General features: G+C 43.3%; 1 protein-coding gene across 1 annotated transcript in view; it reads right to left on the reverse strand.

The window, feature by feature from the left end:
- LOC144936111 (relaxin receptor 1-like) overlaps positions 1 to 24,884 on the reverse strand; it is a 336,972-nt gene that overhangs the window by 10,984 nt on the left and 301,104 nt on the right. The window contains exons 13-16 of the mRNA XM_078862984.1: positions 18,656 to 18,727; positions 16,560 to 16,631; positions 4,716 to 4,945; positions 1,025 to 1,244 (exon numbers count right to left, since the gene is read on the reverse strand). Of these exons, the coding sequence (XP_078719110.1) occupies positions 1,025 to 1,244; positions 4,716 to 4,945; positions 16,560 to 16,631; positions 18,656 to 18,727 (594 nt within the window). The remainder of the gene's footprint in view (positions 1 to 1,024; positions 1,245 to 4,715; positions 4,946 to 16,559; positions 16,632 to 18,655; positions 18,728 to 24,884) is intronic.

Genomic DNA, 24,884 nt, shown 5'->3' on the forward strand with positions numbered 1-24,884 from the left:
ATGGGAAAGCCCGGCACAGTACATGAGGGGATGGGAGTGGTGTGGCGAAAACCACACTTGGCCGTCTTTGTCTCCCCAGTATTGATATGTACACTGCACCAGGTACTCATGTGAGGCTGAGTCAACTCAAGGGAGGATCAGGACTAGTTTGGACATTCCTCACTGATGGCAGTAGGAATTTAACTCAGATCTCACCAATAGCTTAAAAAGTATATGTATTTTTACGTTTAATTGAATGAAAAATTCACTGAGCTATACAGCTCTTTTTCAAAAGTGACCTGGCCACAAATAATAGTTCAATAAAGTGGCTCATCATGTGGAAAATTATAGAAGCCAAATACCCTAAAACGCATGTTTATAAATGTGAAAAATCGGATGACTCGTAGAAAAATCCACGTGACCACGGGGAGAACATGCAAACCCCAGATATACAGGTGTCAGGGTCAGAATCGAACCCACGCACCTCCTGTATACCAGGCAAGGTAGTTAACATCTCGCTACCATGACCTCTCAGTACTTATAAGAAAGTGATCCAAAGAACTGAGGGACCTTATTGGAGTGTAAAATGTAATAATTTCTTACAAATATTGCGGGGATAATCCATTGGGCATCTTGTAGGTCATTGTTTAAATCCGGGAAGCTGCCCTGGTGAATAGCGCGGGTGTATTAACCATCAAGATATGCAGTTCGCTTTGCAGCGGACGTTAGCGATCCCTTGGCGCCTTCTGAAATTAGTGGGCTATTGTGTGCTGGCATCATGGTTCAAATTCGAACATCTGAAACAATTACAGTACAGTACTCGTTTGGAATTACACATAGCAGCGTCGTTCCCCCCTGCTGGCAGACTGCATCTGTCTGAGAAATAGCGCATTCGCGATAGCCACGTGCTGTAACGATGGTATATGTATGTACTGTATGTTAGAACTCTTTTCGCACTGTGCGTAGCCAACCCTGCTAATCGGAGTTGCGGGCGAAATACCAAACGCACCAGATTACAATGATCGTAATTTGTAGAGGCGCACACCTGAAGTTGCTGAAGGGAAAGACGATGCAGAGGTACTTCTCGATGGTGAGATAGGTGAGCAGGAGCACCGAGACCTCGGTGGAGAGCATGGCGAGGGAGCCCATGATGCGGCACGGCACGCTGGCCATCCAGAGCTGTGCGTGGCGGTTGTACTCCCCGCGGTAGCGCAGGTCGTACGCCCCCACGAAGAACAGGTAGACGCCCATGAGGCAGTCGGCGCCTGATGCAGAGGGTGCACATGATGGCATGCTATGGGGTGGTGACTTAACTCTTTTCCTGTTTGCGAGACGTCTGCAAAGTCGGTACGGTGGGGTGGGGTCCCGTAAACCGCTGAATCTCGGAACACGCAAGCGGTTCGGCGTTGATTTTATTTAGAGAGGCGTAGCGCTGCTGTTTTTAAAGACACTGAACTTACCGCAGAGAACTGTAATGACACGATCGCACTCCATGATAGCTGGTACCAAATTGTGCCACACGCCCTCCCACATGGCATCATGGGAGCCTCGGAACCGATAAAGTTATTGTATTTATTCGTTCCGATGACGTACACGGAATTGGAAAAAAATTGATGATGTACGTCATCTGAATGGGAATGAGTTAACAGACTAGTGGGATGTCAGCGGCACAGTACATGAGGGGGTGGTGTGGCCAGAAGCATGCTTGGCCGTCTTTGTCTCCCCAGGCTCAAAATCAGTTTAGACATTCCTCACTGATGTCAGCAGGAATTGAACTCGGGTCGCCAGATCCCACAAATAGCATAGAGTATATATTTCAACGTTTAAGTATTATTAATTTAATGAAAACTGCGCTTTTAAATCGTAAATGAAAACGAATTTCTTTAGAACTACTTTGTGCGTTTCGTTTATTGTCCTTCCCCAACACCTATGATTTTCACAGTTGGCTACGTACGGTGCGAAAGAAGTTCAACATACATATGAAAATAGGTCCTGTAGTGCTGGCTACACCAAGTCAGTGATGGGGAATTTCTGTTCTTTTAATTTTTTTCCCAATCTTTGGTTGGCCACTGCTTGCACTATTTGCCAATTAAAATTATAACGTGGCATGCACATTCTGTCAAGAGAGATGTGTTTATTCTGCATGCTAATTTGTGTGAACTGAACATATTCTGTGGCATTATTTGAAGGCCTGTACATTGCGTGATGTATCATATCCAAATTTGCAGACTTACCTGACAATTGCTAAGTTATTAGATTGTCCCTGACTAATCAATATCTGGAAGTTCATGCCTACAACACCAATGCGGTGGATATTTCTGTTTCGCCCAAAGCTCAGGCAAGTCAATCGTGTAACTTGGTATATGGATGATGAATGGAAGTTAAAATGCTAATAGTCACATTAATTCCCTCCCTCGGGATAGAGCAGTGGCACAGTGATTAGTGGACTACACTGAGAAGTCAGATACTTGAGTTTAAATTCCAGGCTAACATCAATAAAGATAAAAATGCATTCCTACACTTGCCCGCTCACGCCACTGCTGGTGGGAAAGCCTCCACAACAGGGAGCTCTAGAGAGGCTATATTGGCCTACTCTTCCACCCTGGCAAGACGTCTTAGAAGACGTGGGAGTATCAACACCTTATCCCACCACACGCGACCTGCCGATCGACTAACTGTGGCACACCCATCGATACCGATGGGTGTCCAAGATTTAAGAGACGTGGCCACTGTTCAAATATTTCGCCGGGAGACCGAACCAGTTGGCCTCTGGATTGCAGGTCCAGTGTGATAGCCACGATACCACGGCAGCATCATCATCAAGAGCGAGTGTGATATTCGAACTGGTCCTTGAGATCCCCCCCCCGACCCACCCCCTTTGCAAATTAGCATTGACCATTGTGGAGTATGGTAAAACAACCCCCCCCATGGAAGGCCTTAATCCTGCATTTGGATTGCCAAAGGGGCTGCGAAATTTCCACAATTTTTTTTTTAATAAAGGGGTGTATATCCCAAGCACCAGAACATGTGCTCTTCATATTACTTGCAATTCGGGCTATTTAGGTGGCGGGGGAGGGCGGGGAAACTATTGCTAATAATGAAAGCTTTATTAAAGTGATTATATCGGTAAAAAGGTGCTAAGTAATCCATATAACCTATTCTGATGCAATAGAATAACGATATTTTTTGTTAATCACTTTCTTTACGTTTTAGATGGCAATTAATTTGTTTTTCATTTCACGTACCCGTTGTTTTGCAGATATGTATGTTTCATGTCTAAATAGTTTACTCCAAAAATTTCGAGAACAGTCTTTTTTGGTCGATTTATAGATTACGTTAGTTAAAGATTTATCTTGTATTTTTTACATTCACTTTTGAAGGCAAATTTATTTTATTCATTCGGTTTGCACAATACACTTTGTATTCTTTCCACGTCTGGTGGTAACTGATTTGAATGTCACACGCAGTGCACATCATACAGAGTGGAAGTCGTAATGTATATATGGATAAACCGGCCCCCAAGATAAGAATATAAAATATCCACTACTGGCTCAGTACTGCAAATGATTCGCCCTGCCCTAATGCCCATAACAGCATAGAGGCATGTTGACTCAACTTCAAATGTATAACTCCAGTACACATAATTGTCCATTATGCATGCATTCAAACAGACCATACAAATGTCTTACACATATACACACTCATAGTTGTGCACATTCAGTCTATTTATAACATATTTCGATTTCACATTCACAGTAACATTTCTCTGCAAATAAAAATAATAATGACGTCTTGCCACTATTGTTGAAATCCCAAAAGTCATTGGAAGTCATTGCTATATTTCTGTAGCTTTTTCCCCCCCCAAGTTAAGAATAACAGTAAAACTATACCTATAATCAACACAAAAATGGCTATTAAATCTGCTGACCTAATTAAAATGTCATTCCAAATTTACAAGAAATGCTTTGGATCCCATTTATCAAGCCTGAAATCTTAGAACACGGTAAACGAACGCTGTATACACTTGTCATCGACATACATTCTCCCAAAATTGCATAGATTTGTTATTGCACAGAGTATTATTTCAAACGCACAGCAGAGCCATTACACAACACAATCTTGGAGCCAGCCAAGTGGCAACATAGTTTGAGCACTCGCCTGACACTGGGCAATTCATTCAGCTCATCATCCTTCCAGAGTTAAACAAAGGAGTAACACTCTATGTGGGAAATTAACAGAGGTTCTCCAATTCTTCAGAATTAATTTTTACACTTGGTTTTACGCAGGAGACTCTCCCCTGAGTCTCAAGACTCTTTTTCAAAAGGGTCCTGCCAAGTTTTAGTGATGTTGCTACATGCAATACCGACTGAATGATTTGCAGGAGATAAATTTTTTGCATCCGGATGTTTGGCCAATACCAATTACATTTTACCCGTGAGTAGGAAAACCAGAGGACCCAGAGGAAGCCCATGCAAAACTGGGGAAGACCATACAAACTTCACGCAGGAAGGCGCCCGAGTCAGAAATCGAACCCAGGCCCTCCTTGCTGCGAGACTACGGGTGTTACTGCTGCGTCGATTTGTCTGTGCCACAACATAATCGCATTTTTTACCACAGACTCAGGGCGGCCAAACAGAGGAAACGAGTGGCGGTCCCAATGCTCATCAGCACTTGGGTCAGACGGAAGCAGTCGCCCGTAGTGCGGTGGCCGTGGGCGGTGTGGTGTGGCCACTTACAGCAGAGCGATTTGATGGACAGGGCGTGCAGCTGATTCTCGGCGCGGATGTACGTGCGCATGCACACTACGAAGAGGTTCCCGAAGCATGTGGCGAAGGCCACCACCCACACGAAGACGCGCAGCACCACGTTGGCGAGGAGGTCTTCGAAGGACGAGATGCCGTCCGTGTTGGGCTTGCAGCTGCGCACGTGCGGAGCGTAGCCGCAGTACTGGAACTTCTTAAAGTATCTACACGGACAGAATTGTAAAAAAAAGAAATTACACTTAAGACTCACGTAGCGAGTACAATGCCAGCGCTGTTTTGGTGAATATAACCCCTTAGGATAAATAAGGACTGTGTATCCATTCCATGGACAAGAATGTTAAACATTTTTGTTAGGTATTTTTTTGTAAAAAATGCAAAAAAAAACATGTATTGAAATTGCTAATGCAGTTCTCGGATGTCCAGGCCAAAAATGCATCAGAAAAAACCGGTGGTCTGTTCAAGTTACTCATACTATGTTTTTATTCAGGCCAGTCTAGCTTGTGGGCTTAATTGATACGGAAGTGTTGCAATCGGTGAGTGAGTGGTACGTTTTGTGCACTGTGACTGGTACAAACTTGGTATGGCCAAATTCAAGGATAGCTCTATGTCCAGTTACAAAGTGGAAACATACATCCTTGCCTATGTGTAGTCTGTCAATCTTATATGAGGAATATTTACTCATTGTTTTCTGCATTCAGAAGTATTTTGATTACACAATAGTTATCAATAATAAAATAACAAATTTCCTATGGAGAGAATGACCCTTGCCATACAAATATGGAATTTCTACTATCTTCTCTGGGCCACTAAAACATATGCATGTCACTCTGTAGGTAATTTCAGCCTCGGAATTGCATTGACTGGACTGAAAAAGGGCATCATCAATCGATTTCTGACTGAGAGCATGGGCATGCCATGAGGATCATGGGGGCTTTTTAACCATACTTCATCAGTACGGGTTTGGGAAGACATAGAGCTTCGATGTGGGAGCATATAAGTAGAGTACAACAATGTATTTAACTGTATTGCCCTGTGTTGCTCACCATTGTCGCCCACACAGCAACACTATGACAATTAGTTCATGCGTGGTGGTCACCCATCCAAGCACTATCCAAGATCAAAACCTGCGTATGTTTTGAGATCTGACGAGACTGGGCACATTCCAAATGATTCGGTCATAGAAAAAAACGACGTAGGAAATGTCTGTTAGGTAACAGAACATTGTTATTCTTTCGTGTCTTCAGCTACATATGTTATTGATGATTAACACAAAAGCACAGATTCAAAAAGTACATTTACTGTGTCCTGAAAAACAAAGTGTGTTCTTATTGAATGTGGATAATGGGAATCAGCTCAATCTAGATTTGAAGTTTTCTTGACTGCAGGGATCCATACTCTTTGGTTCACGTAGGTATAAAATAAAATAAATTAAATCACGACGTTTCGATCGCAACACAAGCAATCATCATCATCATCAGGTGGGAAAAGCACAGCAAAAAAATTATAGCTGTGATTTAATTTATTGTATACCTACGTGACTTTACCGAAAGAACCAAAGAGTATGGGAATCAGCTCCTTAAATTAATCAACTTGTACTATCGTCACATCAACCCAAATTGCTAAAGTGATCATTTGCCCCGTTGAATCGCTTTGTAATAATTTTACTTCGTCACATCAACCCAAATTGCTAAAGTGATCATTTGCCCCGTTGAATCGTTTTGTAATAATTTTACTTCGCTTTTAATCGAAATAAACATGAAGGGGGGAAAAAACTTCACTTCCGCAAAAACCCAGTCCTCAGCCAGTTGGGACAATCCAGAATCCCCATGACAGATACTGGACCCCCACGTGGCACCCATTGTTATTTTCCAATGAAGCAGTACTTATTTTGTCAACCACGGAGAAAACTGGGTGACTCCGGGAGTCAGAGCGCTGAGCCAGCACCACAGAGATCCTGGATTTGAGTTTCCCAGATCTCAATGCAGCGGGTTGATAGTCTCAGTCCAGTCACCAATAATGGCACGAAAACAAAACTCACATTGAATATGGTTTTTACATTAAATTGCCTTATTTGAACAATGAGCATTGCATTTTTCAGTTTGATAACATTGCGAAAAAAATATGTGCAGGGCATCAAAGTGTAGCTAAAGATATATTCGTGTGAAGTCAGCAGTTAACCCTTTCCCGTTCCAAGACGTCTGCAAGTTGCAGGGTGGTCCCGTTCACTGCTGAATCTTGAAACGTGCAAGCGGTTCAGCGTTATTTTATTTCGAGAGGCGTAGCGCCGCTGTTTTAAAAGACATTGTACTCACCACAGAGAACTGTAGCGATACGACCGCACTCTATATGATAGCTGGCACGAAACGATTCCATTCCGATGACGTACGATGACGAAATCAGGAGTACGTGTATGTCCTCGGCATGGGAAAGGGTAAAGTGACATCATCCTCCAAAACTGTTCTCTGAAACATGGTGAGGCTGTCTATGATCGTGATGATGTGTGCTATGGGGTGAGGCTAGCTATGATCTTTGCAAATGGAAACTTCTTCATCTCATGAAATGATACTGATTAGCACACTCGGAATATAAATCAGAGAAAAGCAAAGAAAGTAAAAAATATACATATTTATTTTCCATCGACCATGTAGCAATTCGATTATTGCATGTGTAGTGACATAAATTATGTCACTATAGTGTAGCGACAATACCTGAGTGAGTGGTACTTTATGTGCGGAGCCTCTCTCTAGCACCAGAGTATACCGTGGAAGAGGTTGGGTGAGGACATAACAGTCTGGGTGAACTCGAGGGGGCACGTGACCGGATGAGGTGGTAACGAGGACCAGGAGAGGAGGTGAGAGGGACACGTGTGATGTGGGCCCTGCAACGTCGAGAAGGATCTGGAAAAGGGGCGTGGCCAAGGGCGGGGCCTGACCACGCTGCAGTGGATAAAAGCCAAGTCCCGGCGGTGATCGTGGTTCATCTCTGGGAAGAAGTCCTCCGTCTTCGTGAGTCCTCGGTCTCCGGCAATGGCGGAGCCAGGATTTTCAGGTAGGGGGGCTACCCCTCCAGCAATGAAAAATTATAGGGGTTGTTAGTAAGTAAGGACTTGTCCCTTGCTTTTTATTCGACGCGTGTGCGGCGATGGCGCAGCCATCGATCGAGGATCGAATTCGAACCGCGTGTGATCGGCATCGCGCTTGCTGAAGGTGAATGCCTTCAGGGAAGTCGTGTACTGTATACGGAACTGTACACAATTCTGTAAGTCACTTATAACTGCTTTGCAGTTACTTATTCCCAATTATGGACTCAGACTATTGTCCTATCATCTCATATAGTCCCTGGCACGTAATAATATGCTACACAGTGGCAGTGGGGGTCGCAAAATGCCGATTTATTACGAATGAACCCCAATGATCAGATCGAAATGAGGGATTTCGATCGGATCATTGGGGGGGGCAAGTGCCACCCCCCCACAAGCTCCGCCAGTGGTCTCCGGTCTTCGCGCACGTGGACCAGGCAGCGTGTTAGTTGTCCTGGTCCGATTTAGTAGTTATCCCATCCAGTATGGATATAGTCACCTGTGGTGTTCACCCGTTCAAGTGTATATAGTTACTCGTGCTGGTCACCACCCTTCGTCGTTATCCATTTAAGTCGAGAGTTACCTGTTGGAATTAGTGAATAAACGTGTTGCCTCCAAGATCAAGTGTGTGCCTCAATTCAACGCACTACACATGTGGCAATATGTGCAGGAGCTGAATTTATATGTTAAGGTCTGCGAGCTACGAGAGCGCTTAGGGAGAGAGAGTTTGTGAAGTTTTGCTATTCATCCTCTGTTTAAAAGGTAGGCTTTCACGACCAATATTAATCCAACTCTGGCTGTCGCCTGATGAGGCTCGAATTGTTAATGTTGTGGGTTTACTCTCCAACACACCGGTGTGCTGAACTGGTAACAAATTGGGATGTTTTTAAAGTGACAAACCTTACTAATTGGCTGTGTCCGGTGGTGGAGGGTTTAACAACACATTTATATTATGCGATCAAACCCAAAAAAACGTCTAATATGGATGTGGGTTGCATTGGCACAGTCACACTCCTGTGGTCTGTGTCTTTAGGTTTCCACTTATGAAGGAGATGTGGTGCGCATCGGTCTATTAATGTTCTGATGATGTGGTTGATGGTCACATCACCGGTGTCTTCGAGGATGGAATGTCAAAGCCAGGGGAGGTGTGATGCTTGGGTCTTGAATGAGGAGTTGTTTGTTCTGGACATCCATGTTGTTCCGCTCTGTTGGCCAGCATTTTTCTGGATCTGGGTGAGAGTCTAAGATGGTGACAGCGCGATCCCAAAAGGGGAATCGGGACTTGATTCGGTTGTGAGGGACATTGTTGAGGTCTGGTTGTAGTTGGCAAGAAAACTTGTCAACTCCCTTGTCGTTTGCGCGATGTCTCTGCAAATATTTAGAGGCATTTATGTTCGCCAGAACAAGGAGCCAGGGGATTGGTGTCAGTTTCAGTGTGCCGATTATGATGCACATCACTTTATCAGTTTTGTGTAGGAGCTCCTGGACCAAGCTAGAGCGCGGTGACTCTGACACTTAGTAGACTCTGACACTGAGTAGACTCTGACGCTGCGGTGACTATGATACAGAGTAGCAGCACATCAGCTGAGGCATCCCAGATCGTTCCTGATTGTTTCTGTAGCAGAGCGATTCTTGACATGGTCTTTTCACAGATCTGTTTAATGTGTGGCTTGAAGGTCAGGCATCTATACTGTTCCCTAGATATCTCGGATTGGGGTCGTAGCATTCTGGGTTACTGCAGAAGGACACATCAAAGGTGACATCGGCTGCATGGTTGTTCAGGTGGAAAGCGCTTGTGGTGGTTCTGGAAGGAATTGGTCGGTGTCTCCAGCGACAAAAATATGCCTCCAATAACATTCGACCAGCCGTTAGAGTTTTAACAATGTTCTTGAGATTCGTGCCCTGAGTCAATCTCCACCTGGGATTTGAACTTAGAAGTTTCTGATTGTTACTCAAGCACTGTTATCATAGCACTACCAGGCCGGTCGCGAATAACCATGTGATGAGAATCGAATTGTTGACTCTGTACAAAAAGTCCAAGTGATGAGTACTCCCGAGAACAATTTTCCATTACCTTGCTACGAAAAATACACTTAAACAAATCAAATAACACACGCAAATGATTAATATTGTCTTTTCCTATATAAAAAAAAGTTGTGTGTGTGGCTGCCACCTGCTGACAGCCATGATCCGTCTATTGATCCCTGTCTTTTCTTTGACCCCGCCACCCCCTCCAAGTGAAAACAATTGACCAATGAATAGAAATATGGAAATAGAGAACGCCTTTTTTTCAAAATTAAAACATACAGCTGTTACCAATCGCGGCCGCCATCATAAATAACCTCCATCTAGAGATATGCAACTGTTTGAAGTAGTGCATTTTATCAAATAATATAGATTTTACTTCGTGCTATTTTACAAACGTACATTGAATAGTTTAGGTCGTCAATGCTTGTTGGGCATGCAATGTGAACGTGAGCGTGATGAAAACATACCGTGACTTTTGACGCATTACCCAATAATTGGTATTGCGTGTGCAAACATGGATATCTCACACCAAGTCTGGTGAATAAAGCAACATGTTTTTTTTTAAGAAACTGTCACTTCGTGATAGAACTACCATGACTGAGAGCACTAGGGCTATCGAGTCAAGTCGGTCTTTGCGTCTTTTCCTGTTCGTGTCCATCCACTAAAGCCAGATGTCGTTCCAGCCTTGCGCTCATCTCAGCGCTTGCAGGTCGCCTGCTGCAAGATCTCACGCTGTGCAGGGGCCTACCTCAAGCAGTGGGCAGAGCGAGAGGTGCCAGGTAGTGGGCAGATTTAGAGGTGGTACGCAGTGGGCAGAGCAAGAGGTGGCACGCAGTGGGCACAGCAACAGCAGCAGCTTTGTCACGTTATTCACGAAGGACCACCGTCTCGCATTCACATTGCATTGCGGCTCTTGGAATATTGAGTGTTTTTTTCCCCCGCACTCGAAATGAGAGGCTCTTCTTGTTATTTGGTTGCCGACAACCATAGCAGAGAAGGGCTATTAAGTGCATGTTTAATGACTGTAATACACCCACTGTTCATTACAGGTGGTTTGTTGCAAAAACATCCAAAATAAAATATTGTACTGCAGTATATTATTAGTATTAGCACGTTACCGTTACGGTAATTAAAATCCAATCCAAACTGCGTGCCAGATTGGATCAACCGATTGATTCTGATTGATTCAGTTGAATCCTGGATCGAAACCTGGATTGGATTTCCAATTTCAAAAAAGGATTAAAGGGGTGTTTTCACCCCCCCCCCCCCCCACCGAAACTGCACACCCCGAGCGAATAGGCTGCAGATCTTTCTCTCCGTATTCTCAGTGCTATCCCCTCATGGGGGCTTGTGTTGTTTTTATACACGTGCAGCCCAGCATTGAGAGACACAATTGTTCCAAAAGCAGACACGTTCTAAAAACACTAGTCTCAGAAAAGTTGTTTTACGGGCCAAGACAGGTGATGCTTAATTAACGCCGAAAATTTAAACACAAGCCTCCAAATGTCACATTGTGTTCAATCAAACGTGTTTTAATTCGATCAGGGTAAACGTGAAGCTAATGCCAGCATTAATTGCTTCAATTGCAGCCAACGCATCAGTTCAATCAGGTGCAATTAATGCACTGGATTTGCAAATTAAGGCGATGATGTCAAGCGCGGTATCTCGTGTGCTAACGGGATGGAGACGGTCGTACGGAAATAACTCTACGTCCAGTGCAGATAAACCATCATGCAGACAAAGTCAAGGCACCAATACGGAAAGTGGTATTAATGCCACCACACTTTGTTCCCGTTTATCTCGTTCTGCAAATGATGCACAGTAGACACGTACAATACGTTATATGCGGTGACGGGGCCTAGTGGTAGCGCGTTCGCCGCTTGTTGTTTCAGAGGCACACGGTGTTGAATCCAGTGGGCTGCCCTGATTAATACTGCGGTGTGGTATTAACCGAAACAATAATACCACACGCAGTCTGCTTCACAGTGGAGGTGAAAGATCCCCTGACGTCATTTGCAAGAGTAGGCAATTGTGGGCCAGCATCAAGGTCAACGTTTTCCACGTAAAAATTAATATGTACCCGTAAATTACTCAATTGAGATTAAACATAACCTTCATCACCCCGTACTGGCAGACTAATGCCCCAGGTCACTTACAAATGAGACCCATCCTGGTCTATTCAGCTCCCACCTGGTTAAACAAAATAAACTTGAAACATTACAATTTGTATGCGTGCAGCACCGTAATGCATTGGCAGCGCAAGCCGTTGTACCGAAACAGCATGCATGTTTTATTTTTTATAGTGCAAGGCAGTCGGTTATAGACAGACGTGAAAAAGTTCTGGAGCCTGAACTTAAATAGGCACAGTGAGTTGACTGCAGATATTTCTATGGAAAGGGAGTTCTGCACTCAGCAGCAGCAGAGACTGAGAAACCTCCAACTGAGCAAAGGTTCACTGGGAACTTCATCCGAAAGCCTTGGTTGCTGGAGCAGAGGGTTGCGTGTAGGGGAGTAGAGTGAGATCAATGGGGGAGAGGTAGTGTGGAAAAGGAGCGAATCCATGAAGGATCTGAAAAATTATGAGCATAATATTGAAATTAAACCAGCATTGGATTAGAAGCCAGTGGAGGAAATGGAGTCATGGGATAACGTGGTCTCATTTGTGGATGTGATTATCTAGACTAATGTCCACCAAGGGGTCTGCCCATATGGTGACTTTTACAGCTGCCTTGATACGTGTTAATCTGGGTGATGTCAGAGTGGGAAACAAAGGGGTGTAATGATGCACCAATCAATATCATTGTTTAAATGCTAAACATACCTGCATAATATTACTCAAGATTGAACTGACGTTTTTTTCCCATTCACGCAAATTGTGCGCACACGATAAGCTAAGCTGAGCAATCAAAACGTACCAATGAGGGGAAGTGTGGATTTTGAGGAGGAAGGCAACAAGGCGATATAAACTTGATTTGAAGCTTTCATGACTGCAGGAATTACTCTTTGGTTCTTTCGGTAAAGTCACGTAGAAAGAAAGTAAATGAAATAAAAGAATACGACTTTTCGATGTTTTTAATTTATTTTCTTTCTACGTCACTTTACTGAAAGAACCTAAGAGTAATTACTGTAGTCACGAATGCTTCAAATCAAGTTTGAACCACCTTTACTGGAAGGATTTCCACACAACTCACACTTAACTTCTAATTTAGCAATCTTTGGAAGAACGTAATCAACCAGGCAAAGCGTTAACTGTTGTGTTAACCGACTCTCTGTGTTGCATTGCATTACATTTCCAAATTTTACTAAGTTTTTTTCTCAAACTTCCTATTTCTCTCTCTAAATTTGACTAAGTTTGTCAAGTTCCAATTTTCTTTGTCTATAGGTCAATTTTCTCTCCTCTGGCCGCTCTCATTGACGGAGGTGCTAATTTCTCTGCCCCAAACCCCCCTCTCTCTCTATATAAGGCCTCGACACAAAGTTATTGTTTCTCTGTGTGCTTGTGTGTCTCTCTATGTGTCCCAGTGTCTGTGTTTTGTCTCTCTCTCAAATTTAGCAATCTTTGGACAAATGTAATCAACCAGGTAGGGTGGTGACTATTGTGTTAGCCGACTCTCTGTGTTGTCTTGCATTTACATTTCTAAGTTTACTATGTTTGTTTTCTCATTCATTCATACCTGATGACGGTTGCTTGTGTTGCAATCTAAACGTCGTGTTCTATTATTTAATTTATTTTCTTTCTACGTGACTTTACTGAAAGAACCAAAGAGTAAGGCCATACAAATTTAGGCAGAAATATATTTGCAGTACATTTTTAAAAACAAATCATGCCCCCTTGAATCCTAAAACATTTGTCGGATGACCGTCCGCAGAAGAATCGTTACACCTCTGTGTAGGACGCGCTGCGGTGTGGGGTTTGGTGGCTGGCAGGATGCCTCTACTATTGCTCGTGGATGTTGTTGGTTAGTAATGTTTTCCTCTGCTATTGTTTACGACCGTCCAGGGTCCCGCTGCCCTGCTGCGAGTGCTGTTGGTCCTCGGGTAGCAGCACTGCACTGAGGGAGCCAAACTTGTATTGAGGCTTCGGGGGTTGGGGGTCGTGGATGGTTTGCCAACGTCACTCTCAATAGGAAGGGCGCAGCATGTGCCGGGCAGTTCAGAGCCAAGTCCTACAAACCTTGTTATACAGTCATTACGAAACCGCACATCTGGAGCGTTATGAAGGTGTTCATTAATGTTCATTAATTAAATAGAAGATGTGCTAAATGGCTGTATACAACAACATCACAACCCCCTGTTTCCCACCTACATTTCATAAATGAATGTATTAAGCGAAACCTTGTCCATAGCTAGTGTTCAACACAAGACATCGATGAAAATGTCAGTTTTTTTCTATATTTTCAATAATTCACTATCATCTCACGAGTAAATATGTATGAAAAAAACAACAAAATAGTACAACACCATAAAATTACAGCTTTCCTTGGTTGGAAATGTCACGTGAAAATAAGAAAACAAAGCATTTGCAATAGCAGAACCCTTGTTCCCGCGAGTTATGATTTGTTAGACTTAAGCGCACGGATGAGTCAACAGTGCTAATGGCGATGCCTTTGAATGGCCGATACACTTCACAACCATCGTGTCCTTTTATATCCGCGCGCTTGCAAGCAGCAAAGCATCGATGAACCCAGGTGACGTCACCGAGGGCCCCTTGCGCGCGATCTGCCGCCGAAAGGCTACTCCACCGAGCATCTGACCACTCTGCCTCGGACGGGAAAGTTGCCCTGACCAAAATTTTGGTGTAAACGTGGACCGGGATTCAAATGTTCTTATTCTTAGGTTTTTTCGGTAAAGTCACGTAGGTAAAACATCAAAATTAATGAAAATAAAATAAATGAGCATTCTTCACGTTGCATTTCATGGCTGCTTCCCGCTCACGAGTTCTCATGTCACTGGCTGAGCGGCATTCGGCGTTCTACTCTCCAAGTGAGTGACAGCGGCATCTGTCCTTTGCAAAGGGGTGGTTGAGTTTAAAAGAGGCGAGAGTGCCCAAAGCAGTAATATGGAAATTGCACCTCCTACATTTTGCTGTGCATAGGCTCATAGGTCAATGTTTTTGTGAAGCAGTTAACAACGAAGACCATCATTGATGGTATAATTGATATTTACTATTAATTCATATCGCAGTGAAATAATATACGATGTATAATAGTTATATTGTAAATTGCATAACACCTTTTTTTCAACCCATCACTGCATACAGTCCTCCGCACACACCTTTTGGTTGTATATGTTGCTTGACCATATTTTACCACGCTGGTCAGTATGGGTCGGTGAGTGCGGGTAGAGGGGGAGGGGCAGGAACAATTTTAAATCCCACTCACTACTGATGTTAGCCGTGTCTGGGAATGAAACTCAGGTCGCTGGGTTTACAAAGAAACGAGTGTGACAACTGCCGCACCATCGCTCCACCCCACTTATAAATGATAAAAATGTACATACCGAATTCCCTGGTTATTCGCGAGGGATACGTTCCAGAGATACTCGTGAATAGCACAGTTTGTGGATAATGATATTTGCGTACGGATTACCTTAAATGAATACATAAATATGCTTTTAAATGCATGAAAATTACCCATAATCAACGATTTTTGGGTTTAGATCGCGTTATTTATAAATGTGTCGTAACCCTCCACCACCCGACACGGCCAATCAGTAAAAAAAAAAGTGTCACGTTGACAAAAGACAAATAGTTCACTGCTTTAGCCCACCGGTGTGTTGAAGCGTGAAACCACAACATTTACAATTTGAGTACGACGTTTCGCTGGTAATTGCATCCAGCATCATCGGGCAATTCGCCCGATGGTAATTGCATCCAGCATCATCGGGCAATTCGCCCGATGATGCTGGATGCAATTACCAGCGAAACGTCGTACTCAAATTGTAAATGTTGTGGTTTCACGCTTCAACACACCGGTGGGCTAAAGCAGTGAACTATTTGTCTTTTGTCAACGTGACACTTTTTTTTTTACTGATTGGCCGTGTCGGGTGGTGGAGGGTTACGACACATTTATAAATAACGCGATCTAAACCCAAAAATCGTTGATTATGAACAATATTGGTCGCGAAAGCCTACGTGTTAAAATGAAAATTACCGTAACACATTACTTTCTCATAACTTCATCTCGTCACTCGATCTCTCATCACTTTCTCACAAAGCATTTTCTCTCATCACTTTATCTCATCTCTCTACAGAGTCGTGTCGAGTTTCAGATGCGATTTGCTGACAGCAAAAATCGCGTCTAGCAAGTTCGTGGGGAATACTATAGTTTTCTCTGGATTGGCAGGTACAACAACAAATGCATGAGGTGAATACAATTTTAAGCATCTACTCAGCGTTTCCCCTGCTCAAAGGACCATTGCGTTATGCACATGTACAGAGGTTGTGATTGTTGGCTGCATACGGTGCGAAAGACGTTCAACATACATACGTAAATTCCACATTTCAATGGCAAGGACCAGTGTCTCCATATGATAACCGCTATTGATGTCCCAACATCTGCCCGAGAGGGTGGATGAGTTGAGTTGTCAGCCGTCTAGGATTTAAATTCGCAACCTTTCGGTTGAGACTGATCTCTGGCACCACACCAACCTGGCCCAGAGATATATCCTTAATAAATAAAAAATAACTACGTGAAGAAAGATGAACTCACATGTGGGAGAGGGCACGGAGTGGCTTGAACATTCGATTCTGAATGTTGTTGATCTCAATTCCTTCCATGCTCCTGTAGGGGGCAAAGCAGAGCTGTGTAACGTATCCGAGGAGAAAAAACCTTGTTATTCGTGGCTACGAAGGCAACCGATACACTGTTATTGAGCAAGCAAGCAAATTTTGCCTATGGGCCAAAATAATTTTCCACAATGTATCCATAAAAAAATGTTTTTCTCCAATAGTATGCAATTATACTTGTATTAAGTCATGGATGCGCACATGTGTCTGTTTTAGTTAATGACTTTATGATAACATATTCTATATTTATTTGCATATTTTGGCTATTGAGAATGTTGGATTTTTACAATATCTGCTTTAACTATGAACTGTTCTATTTTTGCCCTTCAGTTTATATCTTCGTTGTATTCTGCAATGTCTCCTTCGCAGGGGATGTCTTATCTCATTGCCTGTAAAATTAAATGTACAATTTCCACTGTACATGTGCATTGTGTCATTACAAATCTGTCACTGAGACTGGGTGTACTGCTTATCCACGCTGGGTAATCTAAAGTGTCCCAAAGTGATGTTGGAGGTGTACACGGTGATTATTTATAGAATTAAGTTTAGAATCGTTGATACATTTCATTTCCACGGTTAATAGGCCACACACAGCTGCACAAAACTCAATTTAATTCCATTTTGTATGAAATGCGCAAACCCTCGGTTCATGAACTAGCTTGCGAGATATATATTTAATTTAGATTTGAAGTTTTCATGACTGCAGGGATCCATACTCTTTGGTTCTTTCGGTAAAGTCACGTAGGTATAAAATAAAAAAAATTAAATCACGACGAGTATGAGTAGATATATTTGTTTTACTCCTTTCGAAATGACAACTCTATTCTTCACTTAAGTATTCATAGTCGAGGCATTGTTATATATAAATGCACCAGAATATGTATCATTCACAAAATGACGTTCATGGTCACACATATGTTTGGTCGTTTATTGCATGTTCTTTGGTTCTTTCGGTAAAGTCACGTAGATAAAAAAATAGCTAAAAACAAAATGCATTTATCAAGAAATTAGTTTTCAATCTAGGTGATTTAGAAAGCGTGCGATGCAGTGACCGTCTTTGTTCGATGATTAGCCAACAGCTGCTGCCAAGCTGATGGAAGTTTGCATGATGGCTTATGCTCTTTGACGAAATCAGCAAGGTATTGTGGTTTATTTGTGGCAAGTACTTTGTTTGAGTATGATGTTCAGTGATACCCCCAGTTTACGTCGGGGATGAGTTCCTGAAATGTGCAACGACGAATGTCGAAACGATGTAAATCAAAGTGATTTACAAGGTTAGGTGGTGGAAGCGAAGGTTGAGATGCGACGGATTACGAGAAAGGACGGACCATGCTGCCAGCGATGTAAGTGTGGATTGAGGCGATGCAAATCAAGTCGTGGTATCAATCAAGTGATGACGTATTTGTGAAACGGGGGAGACATAAACCGGGGTATTACTTCACTATATTCCAAACTTGACCACTCTAACTTGAAGTAGTGAAATTAAATGACACATTGACTTTTTAGTTTTGTATCCACAACACATTTATCTATGAATAAAGTACAATTACCTTACAGCTACTTATGGTTTATTCGTTGAGATTAATACAATTGGTGAATCGTTTAAACTTCTATTCAAGACCAAGATAAAGCATATTCTTGTGCAAAATAGTATTCGCCAGTACTTATTTTCATTGGTGTTTCGAGACAGTTATGGCAATTACACATTTACATGGCAGGGGCATGTCCATCCATAGGACAATCAAGCAACATTCTGAGCTGCATTTATTTAAAATAAAATAAATACATCTCATCATGTGCACTATTTCTGTAGAAAGACATTCCGTGAATTAAAGTTAACAAATATCACATACAGCTGCTGTGTTTGCCTCGGGCCAAGATAAATATGAGGTTGATGTGGTAAGCATTTTGCTCACGGAAGAAGCACTAAAAAACCAGGGCATATTGTCTTAATATAGTACGAAAAAAATATGAGAACGTGACAGATATAATCCCAAAGAAAACAAAATGAATACTTACAAGGACTCCAGGCTCTTCAAAAAGTCAAACTGCTGCGAGTGTATAGACAGCGAGGGATTATAAGAGAGATTCCTGCAGGAAAAATAGTTATGCATGAAAAAAGTTAGTAAAAAACTATTAAGAAAACGTCCAGGAAACAGTTTCTGCTTTTAAGGAATATGACCGAGTTACTGCCTTGAGAAATGTTCAAATGGCATATTCTCTGACAGGTTACATGCTCATTATTATTGTAGTGTTTGAAGCTTCGCTGAAAGTAGATACCACAGTTAAAATGTATCTCACTGAAGGTAAAATTAAAAGGTGCAGCCCTGCAACTGCTTGTTCCTGGCACTGCTGGCAGAAGGGCCTTCACTAAGGGGAGCTCTTGAAGAGAGCTTCTCACAAACGGTATTTTGGCCTCCTCTTACATGCTGGCCATACATCTTGAGAGGGTTGAGAGTACCCACGCTGTACCCCACCACATGCCACCTGATCGACTGACTATGGTGTGCCTATACACTGATGGGTGGACAGACACAGGGGGATTAAGGAAATTACGTATTAAACTGAACTATTTTTATTTTACCAGGTAAGGCCCACATAACTATATAGCTCTTTTTCAGAAGCGACCTGGCCACAAATGATAGCTCAACGAAGTGGCTTATCACGTGGAAATGTATCTCAACCAAAGAGTCTAAACGCATGTTTATTTTAAATGTGGAGGGAAAACCCCGAGGACCCGAAGAAAAATCCACGCGATCGCAGGGAGAGCGTCTATAACTCCAAATATACAGCAGGCGTCAGGGACGGGATCGAACCCACGACCTCCTGCATACCAGGCGAGGTAGTAAACATCTCGCCACTGCAGCACCCTTGTATTCTAGAATTCTCCTGCTGCACTGTGGTAAGGTTCCACTGTGTGTATATGAAATACATTTAATAAATTACTCAACTTCATCACACTATTTTTTTAAATTAGTCTTGAATTCTCCTCAGACATTACTGAGCTTATAATTATATATATACAATGTACAATAAAACGTTGCCACATAATTAATTATTAATCATATTTGAGAGCACCTGATGCAACTGCTTAATGGCTTAATTATTTTTGTTTAAATGTCTAGAGTACATGGCGACATTAAAGTGCTGCACACAATGTGTTCATTGCCAAAGTGATCTTTCATACAAACATTGCGATGGAGAGATGTGCTTCCGATAAGGTCGTGTGACTGCTGAACATGTAAACGAAAGTAACACGGTCTGGAAATGGCGACTCTCATCTGAGCGTTGTTAATGAGGCTTTGCAGCTCAGATGTCGAGAATGATCCCTGTTCATTAAATAAATAAAAACATAAAGTCGCAAAGGACATCACTTAGTCACTCTCAATTGACGCTGTGCACACACACTAGCAGTGTTCCTGTGTTCCTGGCTACAACCATGAAATTACATAAGCTCACATAGTAAGAATCCCACCGGTCAAAAAATATTTGAAGTTACAGTGAGGGAAAAAAGTATTTGATCCCCTGCTGATTTTGTACGTTTGCCCACTGACAAAGAAATTATCAGTCTATAATTTTAATGGTAGGTTTATTTGAACAGTGAGAGACAGAATAACAACACAAACATCCAGAAAACGCATGTCAAAAATGTTATAAATTGATTTGCATGTTAATGAGGGAAATAAGTATTTGACCCCTCTGCAAAACATGACTTAGTACTTCGTGGCAAAACCCTTGTTGGCAATCACAGAGGTCAGACGTTTTTTTTAGTTGGCCACCAGGTTTGCGCACATCTCAGGAGGGATTTTGTCCCACTCCTTTTTGCAGATCTTCTCCAAGTCATTAAGGTTTCGAGGCTGACGTTTGGCAACTCGAACCTTCAGCTCCCTCCACAGATTTTCTATGGGATTAAGGTCTGGAGACTGGCTAGGCCACTCCAGGACCTTAATGTGCTTCTTCTTGAGCCACTCCTTTGTTGCCTTGGCCGTGTGTTTTGGGTCGTTGTCATGCTGGAATACCCACCCACGACACATTTTCAATGCCCTGGCTGAGGGAAGGAGGTTCTCACCCAAGATTTGACGGTACATGACCCCATCCATCGTCCCTTTGATGCGGTGAAGTTGTCCTGTCCCCTTAGCAGAAAAACACTCCCAAAGCATAATGTTTCCACCTTCATGTTTACCGGTGGGGATGGTGTTCTTGGGGTCATAGGCAGCATTCCTCCTCCTCCAAACACGGCGAGTTGTTGATGCCAAAGAGCTCCATTTTGGTCTCATCTGACCACAACACTTTCACCCAATTGTCCTCTGAATCATTCAGATGTTCATTGGCAAACTTCAGACGGGCATTTATATGTGCTTTCTTGAGCAGGGGGACCTTGCGGGCGCTGCAGGTTTTCAGTCCTTCACGGCGTAGTGTGTTACCAACTATTTTCGTGGTGACTATGGTCCCAGCTGCCTTGAGATCATTGACAAGATCCTCCCGTGTAGTTCTGGGCTGATTCCTCACCATTCTCATGATCATTGCAACTCCACGAGGTGAGATGTTGCATGGAGCCCCAGGCCGAGGGAGATTGACAGTTCTTTCGTGTCGATTTAAAGCTTTCGTAACTGCAGGGATTCATCTTCTTGGTTCTTTCGGTAAAGTCACGTAGAATGGAAATAATAAAATAAAACATAATAAAATAATTCTCACGACGTTTCGGCCACAACGCAAGCAGCCGTCCTCAGGTGAAGAACAGGTCTGTCGGGAAGACAGCGTCTGAAAGACGCTGAGGACAGCTGCTTGCGTTGTGGCCGAAACGTCGTGAGAATTATTTTATTATGTTTTATTTCATTATTTCCATTCTACGTGACTTTACCGAAAGAACCAAGAAGAGTTCTGTTGTGTTTCTTCCATTTGCGAATAATCGCACCAACTGTTGTCACCTTCTCACCAAGCTGCTTGGCGATGGTCTTGTAGCCCATTCCAGCCTTGTGTAGGTCTACAATCTTGTCCCTGACATCCTTGGAGAGCTCTTTGGTCTTGGCCATGGTGGAGAGTTTGGAATCTGATTGATTGATTGATTTTGTGAACAGGTGTATTTTATACAGGTAACAAGCTGAGATTAGGAGCACTCCCTTTATGAGTGTGCTCCGAATCTCAGCTCATTACCTGTATAAAAGACACCTGGGAGCCAGAACTCTTTCTGATTGAGAGGGGGTCAAATACTTATTTCCCTCATTAAAATGCAAATCAATTTATAACATTTTTGATATGCGTTTTTCTGGATTTTTTTGTTGTTATTCTGTCTCTCACTGTTCAAATAAACCTACCATTAAAATTATAGACTGATAATTTTTTTGTCAGTGGGCAAACGTACAAAATCAGCAGGGGATCAAATACTTTTTTCCCTCACTGTATTTCTTGTAAAATTTGCTCTGCGGCAGTGCTCACGTGCTGTTTACAGCCGAGGCAGTGGCGGGAGGTCCACATTCCTGTGACAGGGATGAGTCTATCCATACGACACATTCCGAGTAAAAAAATAAGGATAGAATGTGTCGTGTGTGTTGCAGTTGTAGTCGGCTTACACGCAGTAGAGACGCTATTTACGTCTCTACAAATGCATAACGATACACGTATTACAACAGCTGCTCTCTACTGAGACGGTACAGATGTTTGCTGTTCCAGTCAGGGGGGGCACCCTAGTTAATACTGTGGGTGTATTTACCAAACAATAAATGTTGTCCGCATCACAGTGGGTGTTAAATATTTCATGATGTAATTAGAAATGAGTAGGCCATTGTGTGCCAACGTCCTGGTCCAAACTTGTCCAATTCTAAAAATTATCCGCAATTTACTTCATTGGGATAACACGTAACAATTTTCCCCCCCTACTCGCAGACTAATGTCCACGCGCAAGCCAGTGCTAAATTGCCTTGTGTTTCAAGGGGACAGCTGCCAATGGGGGTTGCCCTTCGGATGTTTGAGATGAGATGTTATGTAAGGCGTCTTGAGTAGCTGAGGTACTTGAGCGAGTGGCACTGCAAATGCAAAACATTATTGACAGTCCTGAGGCTGAAGCCGAAATTCAATATTTCCATGATGTTGGCCATTCTCTCAATTGGCCATAACCGTTAACTTCCCAAAAAGTGGCCCCGATTTGATTGACCCCAGAGGAATTAAGTATTGAGTTGAACCCCGAGAACCAAATATATACTATATGAGCAGCATATTAATGAATAAAATAAAAAATTTACACGATGTGCATCATGTATGTAACATTGTTTACCAGGCCGACACAAATCTCTGTGGATCACACTGACGCTGGGTAAAATGAATGATGCATGTCAGCAGAAACGGATTCGCTATTGCAGAAACTCGTTAAAACTTAGTTTTGGCACGACTGTAACTTTCAGGGTGGCACAGTTCATTCTCTTGACACAAGCAAATTACAATGCAACTTTCCCCCCTATTTTATATTACAGTATTAGCGACGACAACAACAACAAAAAGCAGATGCATTCTTGTTTGTAACTACACTATAGACATGTCACCTCTATTTTAATACAAGTGGCACCTCATAATATAAGACCTTATAAATGCTTTCTGGCCCTACTTTGTATTTGGATATGTACCAGTTGTCAAAGTCACCATGTTTTCTTGGACTCGTTGGTTTGGGTTTGATTCCTAAGAAATAACCCTCGGCAATTTATGTTGAAATTTAACCAAATCTGTCAAATACCAAGGATGGTGTAGGGGCGGACAACTGAAATCCAGAGCTGGGTGCATTGCAGAGAGACCATTATGTGCTTGAATATACCCGACTAGCTGGATAAAAAGTGGACCATAAACCTATGGATTTCCAGCCTCCGCTGTTTTTGTCTGTTACGATGGGTTTCTCTTTGTCGCTTACAGATTTGGCGATTAGATGGCAGTACAACAAGTGGGATGCTGACATATCTGTAAGGACTGTTGAGCGATATCCAATTGTATCAGACGTGCAATCATTCTCTGCCATCACGATGCAATGCATCGTTGTAATTTGAAGTAACGATTCAAGAATGGATTTTTAAATGCTTTGATGAACTTAATGCCTCTAGCGGCTGCAGGGGTCACGTGAAACTATTATATACAGCATACGCATGACATAAAATAACGTATTCAGATGTGCACAATTTGATACTGGTAGGAACCTCCTGGTTACACCAGCCCACAGGGGATTATTGTGTCCGTTCGTCCGTCGTGCAGGGAGGGGCTGGGTGGGGAGGTGGGGAGGGGCTGGGTGGGGAGGGTGGGGAGGGGCTGGGTGGGGAGGGTGGGGAGGGGCTGGTCACCCCGTGGTGCCCTTATAAAACTCAACGTTTAACCTACTCACGCCGGCTTGTGCCCGGCCTCACAGTCGGGAATATTTGCGGAATACACCACGCCGCCGTTGACCCTGGCCATTGACCGAGCAACCCAACGTTCCTACCAGCTCCCTCCGCAGGAATGTGTTTAATGTATCGTGAGCGTAAACATCAAGAGTGGTAAATGACTGTGTGGTGCCACGACCGTGGAGCAACTCTGCAAGCACCGCGATTCCCCCTATCCCCCCCCTCCTGAGCGCGCGCGCACGCAGCACACACACGTAGTTACCCGGCGGGGGATCGCCTGGCACAACGGGTTTTCATCCGAAGGGCCCCTAGGTGGGGAGTCTCACGGTTTCCTGGTGCCAGGAGATTGTCCGACCCTCCCAGCACAAATTACATTGCGGCGCCCCTCGATTGGCTTCAAATTGTATGGGCGCACCAATGTTCACTGGGCCAGCAACAATGAGTTACGCACGACATCGGGGAAAGGGCTGGGGGGTAATATTAAGCGAGCAGAGCAGACAATGAGGGCGGTGGGGGGATCCTAACGCCATCGACCAAGTACACACACCGGGTGTGTATTCGCCAGCCGGACGCCCTCCCAGATTAAACCGAGTCAGGGATTAATGGGTACGGGCGCGGAGACAATGGGCCGAAAAATTACGAAACGTAACGCTCCATGAAAGGACAGAAAAACGTTCGAAAATCACAGGTAGGCGCACGATTGGCTGTGCAGGATAACGTAACCCCGGGTATTTTTTTTATCGAAATCAAGGGGCATAAAAAGGGGAGCCCGAAACGGTTCAAGTCAGTTCTCTCATCTCCGACCACCTGGCCGCCCAGACCGACTCCCTGCATGCCTCCTCGAGCCGCTCGCAGCATCCGTGTGACGCGAGCGAGTGCAGCAACGAGACAGC

The sequence above is a fragment of the Lampetra fluviatilis genome, chromosome 15 (assembly GCF_964198595.1).
Source record: "Lampetra fluviatilis chromosome 15, kcLamFluv1.1, whole genome shotgun sequence".
NCBI lineage: Eukaryota > Metazoa > Chordata > Hyperoartia > Petromyzontiformes > Petromyzontidae > Lampetra > Lampetra fluviatilis.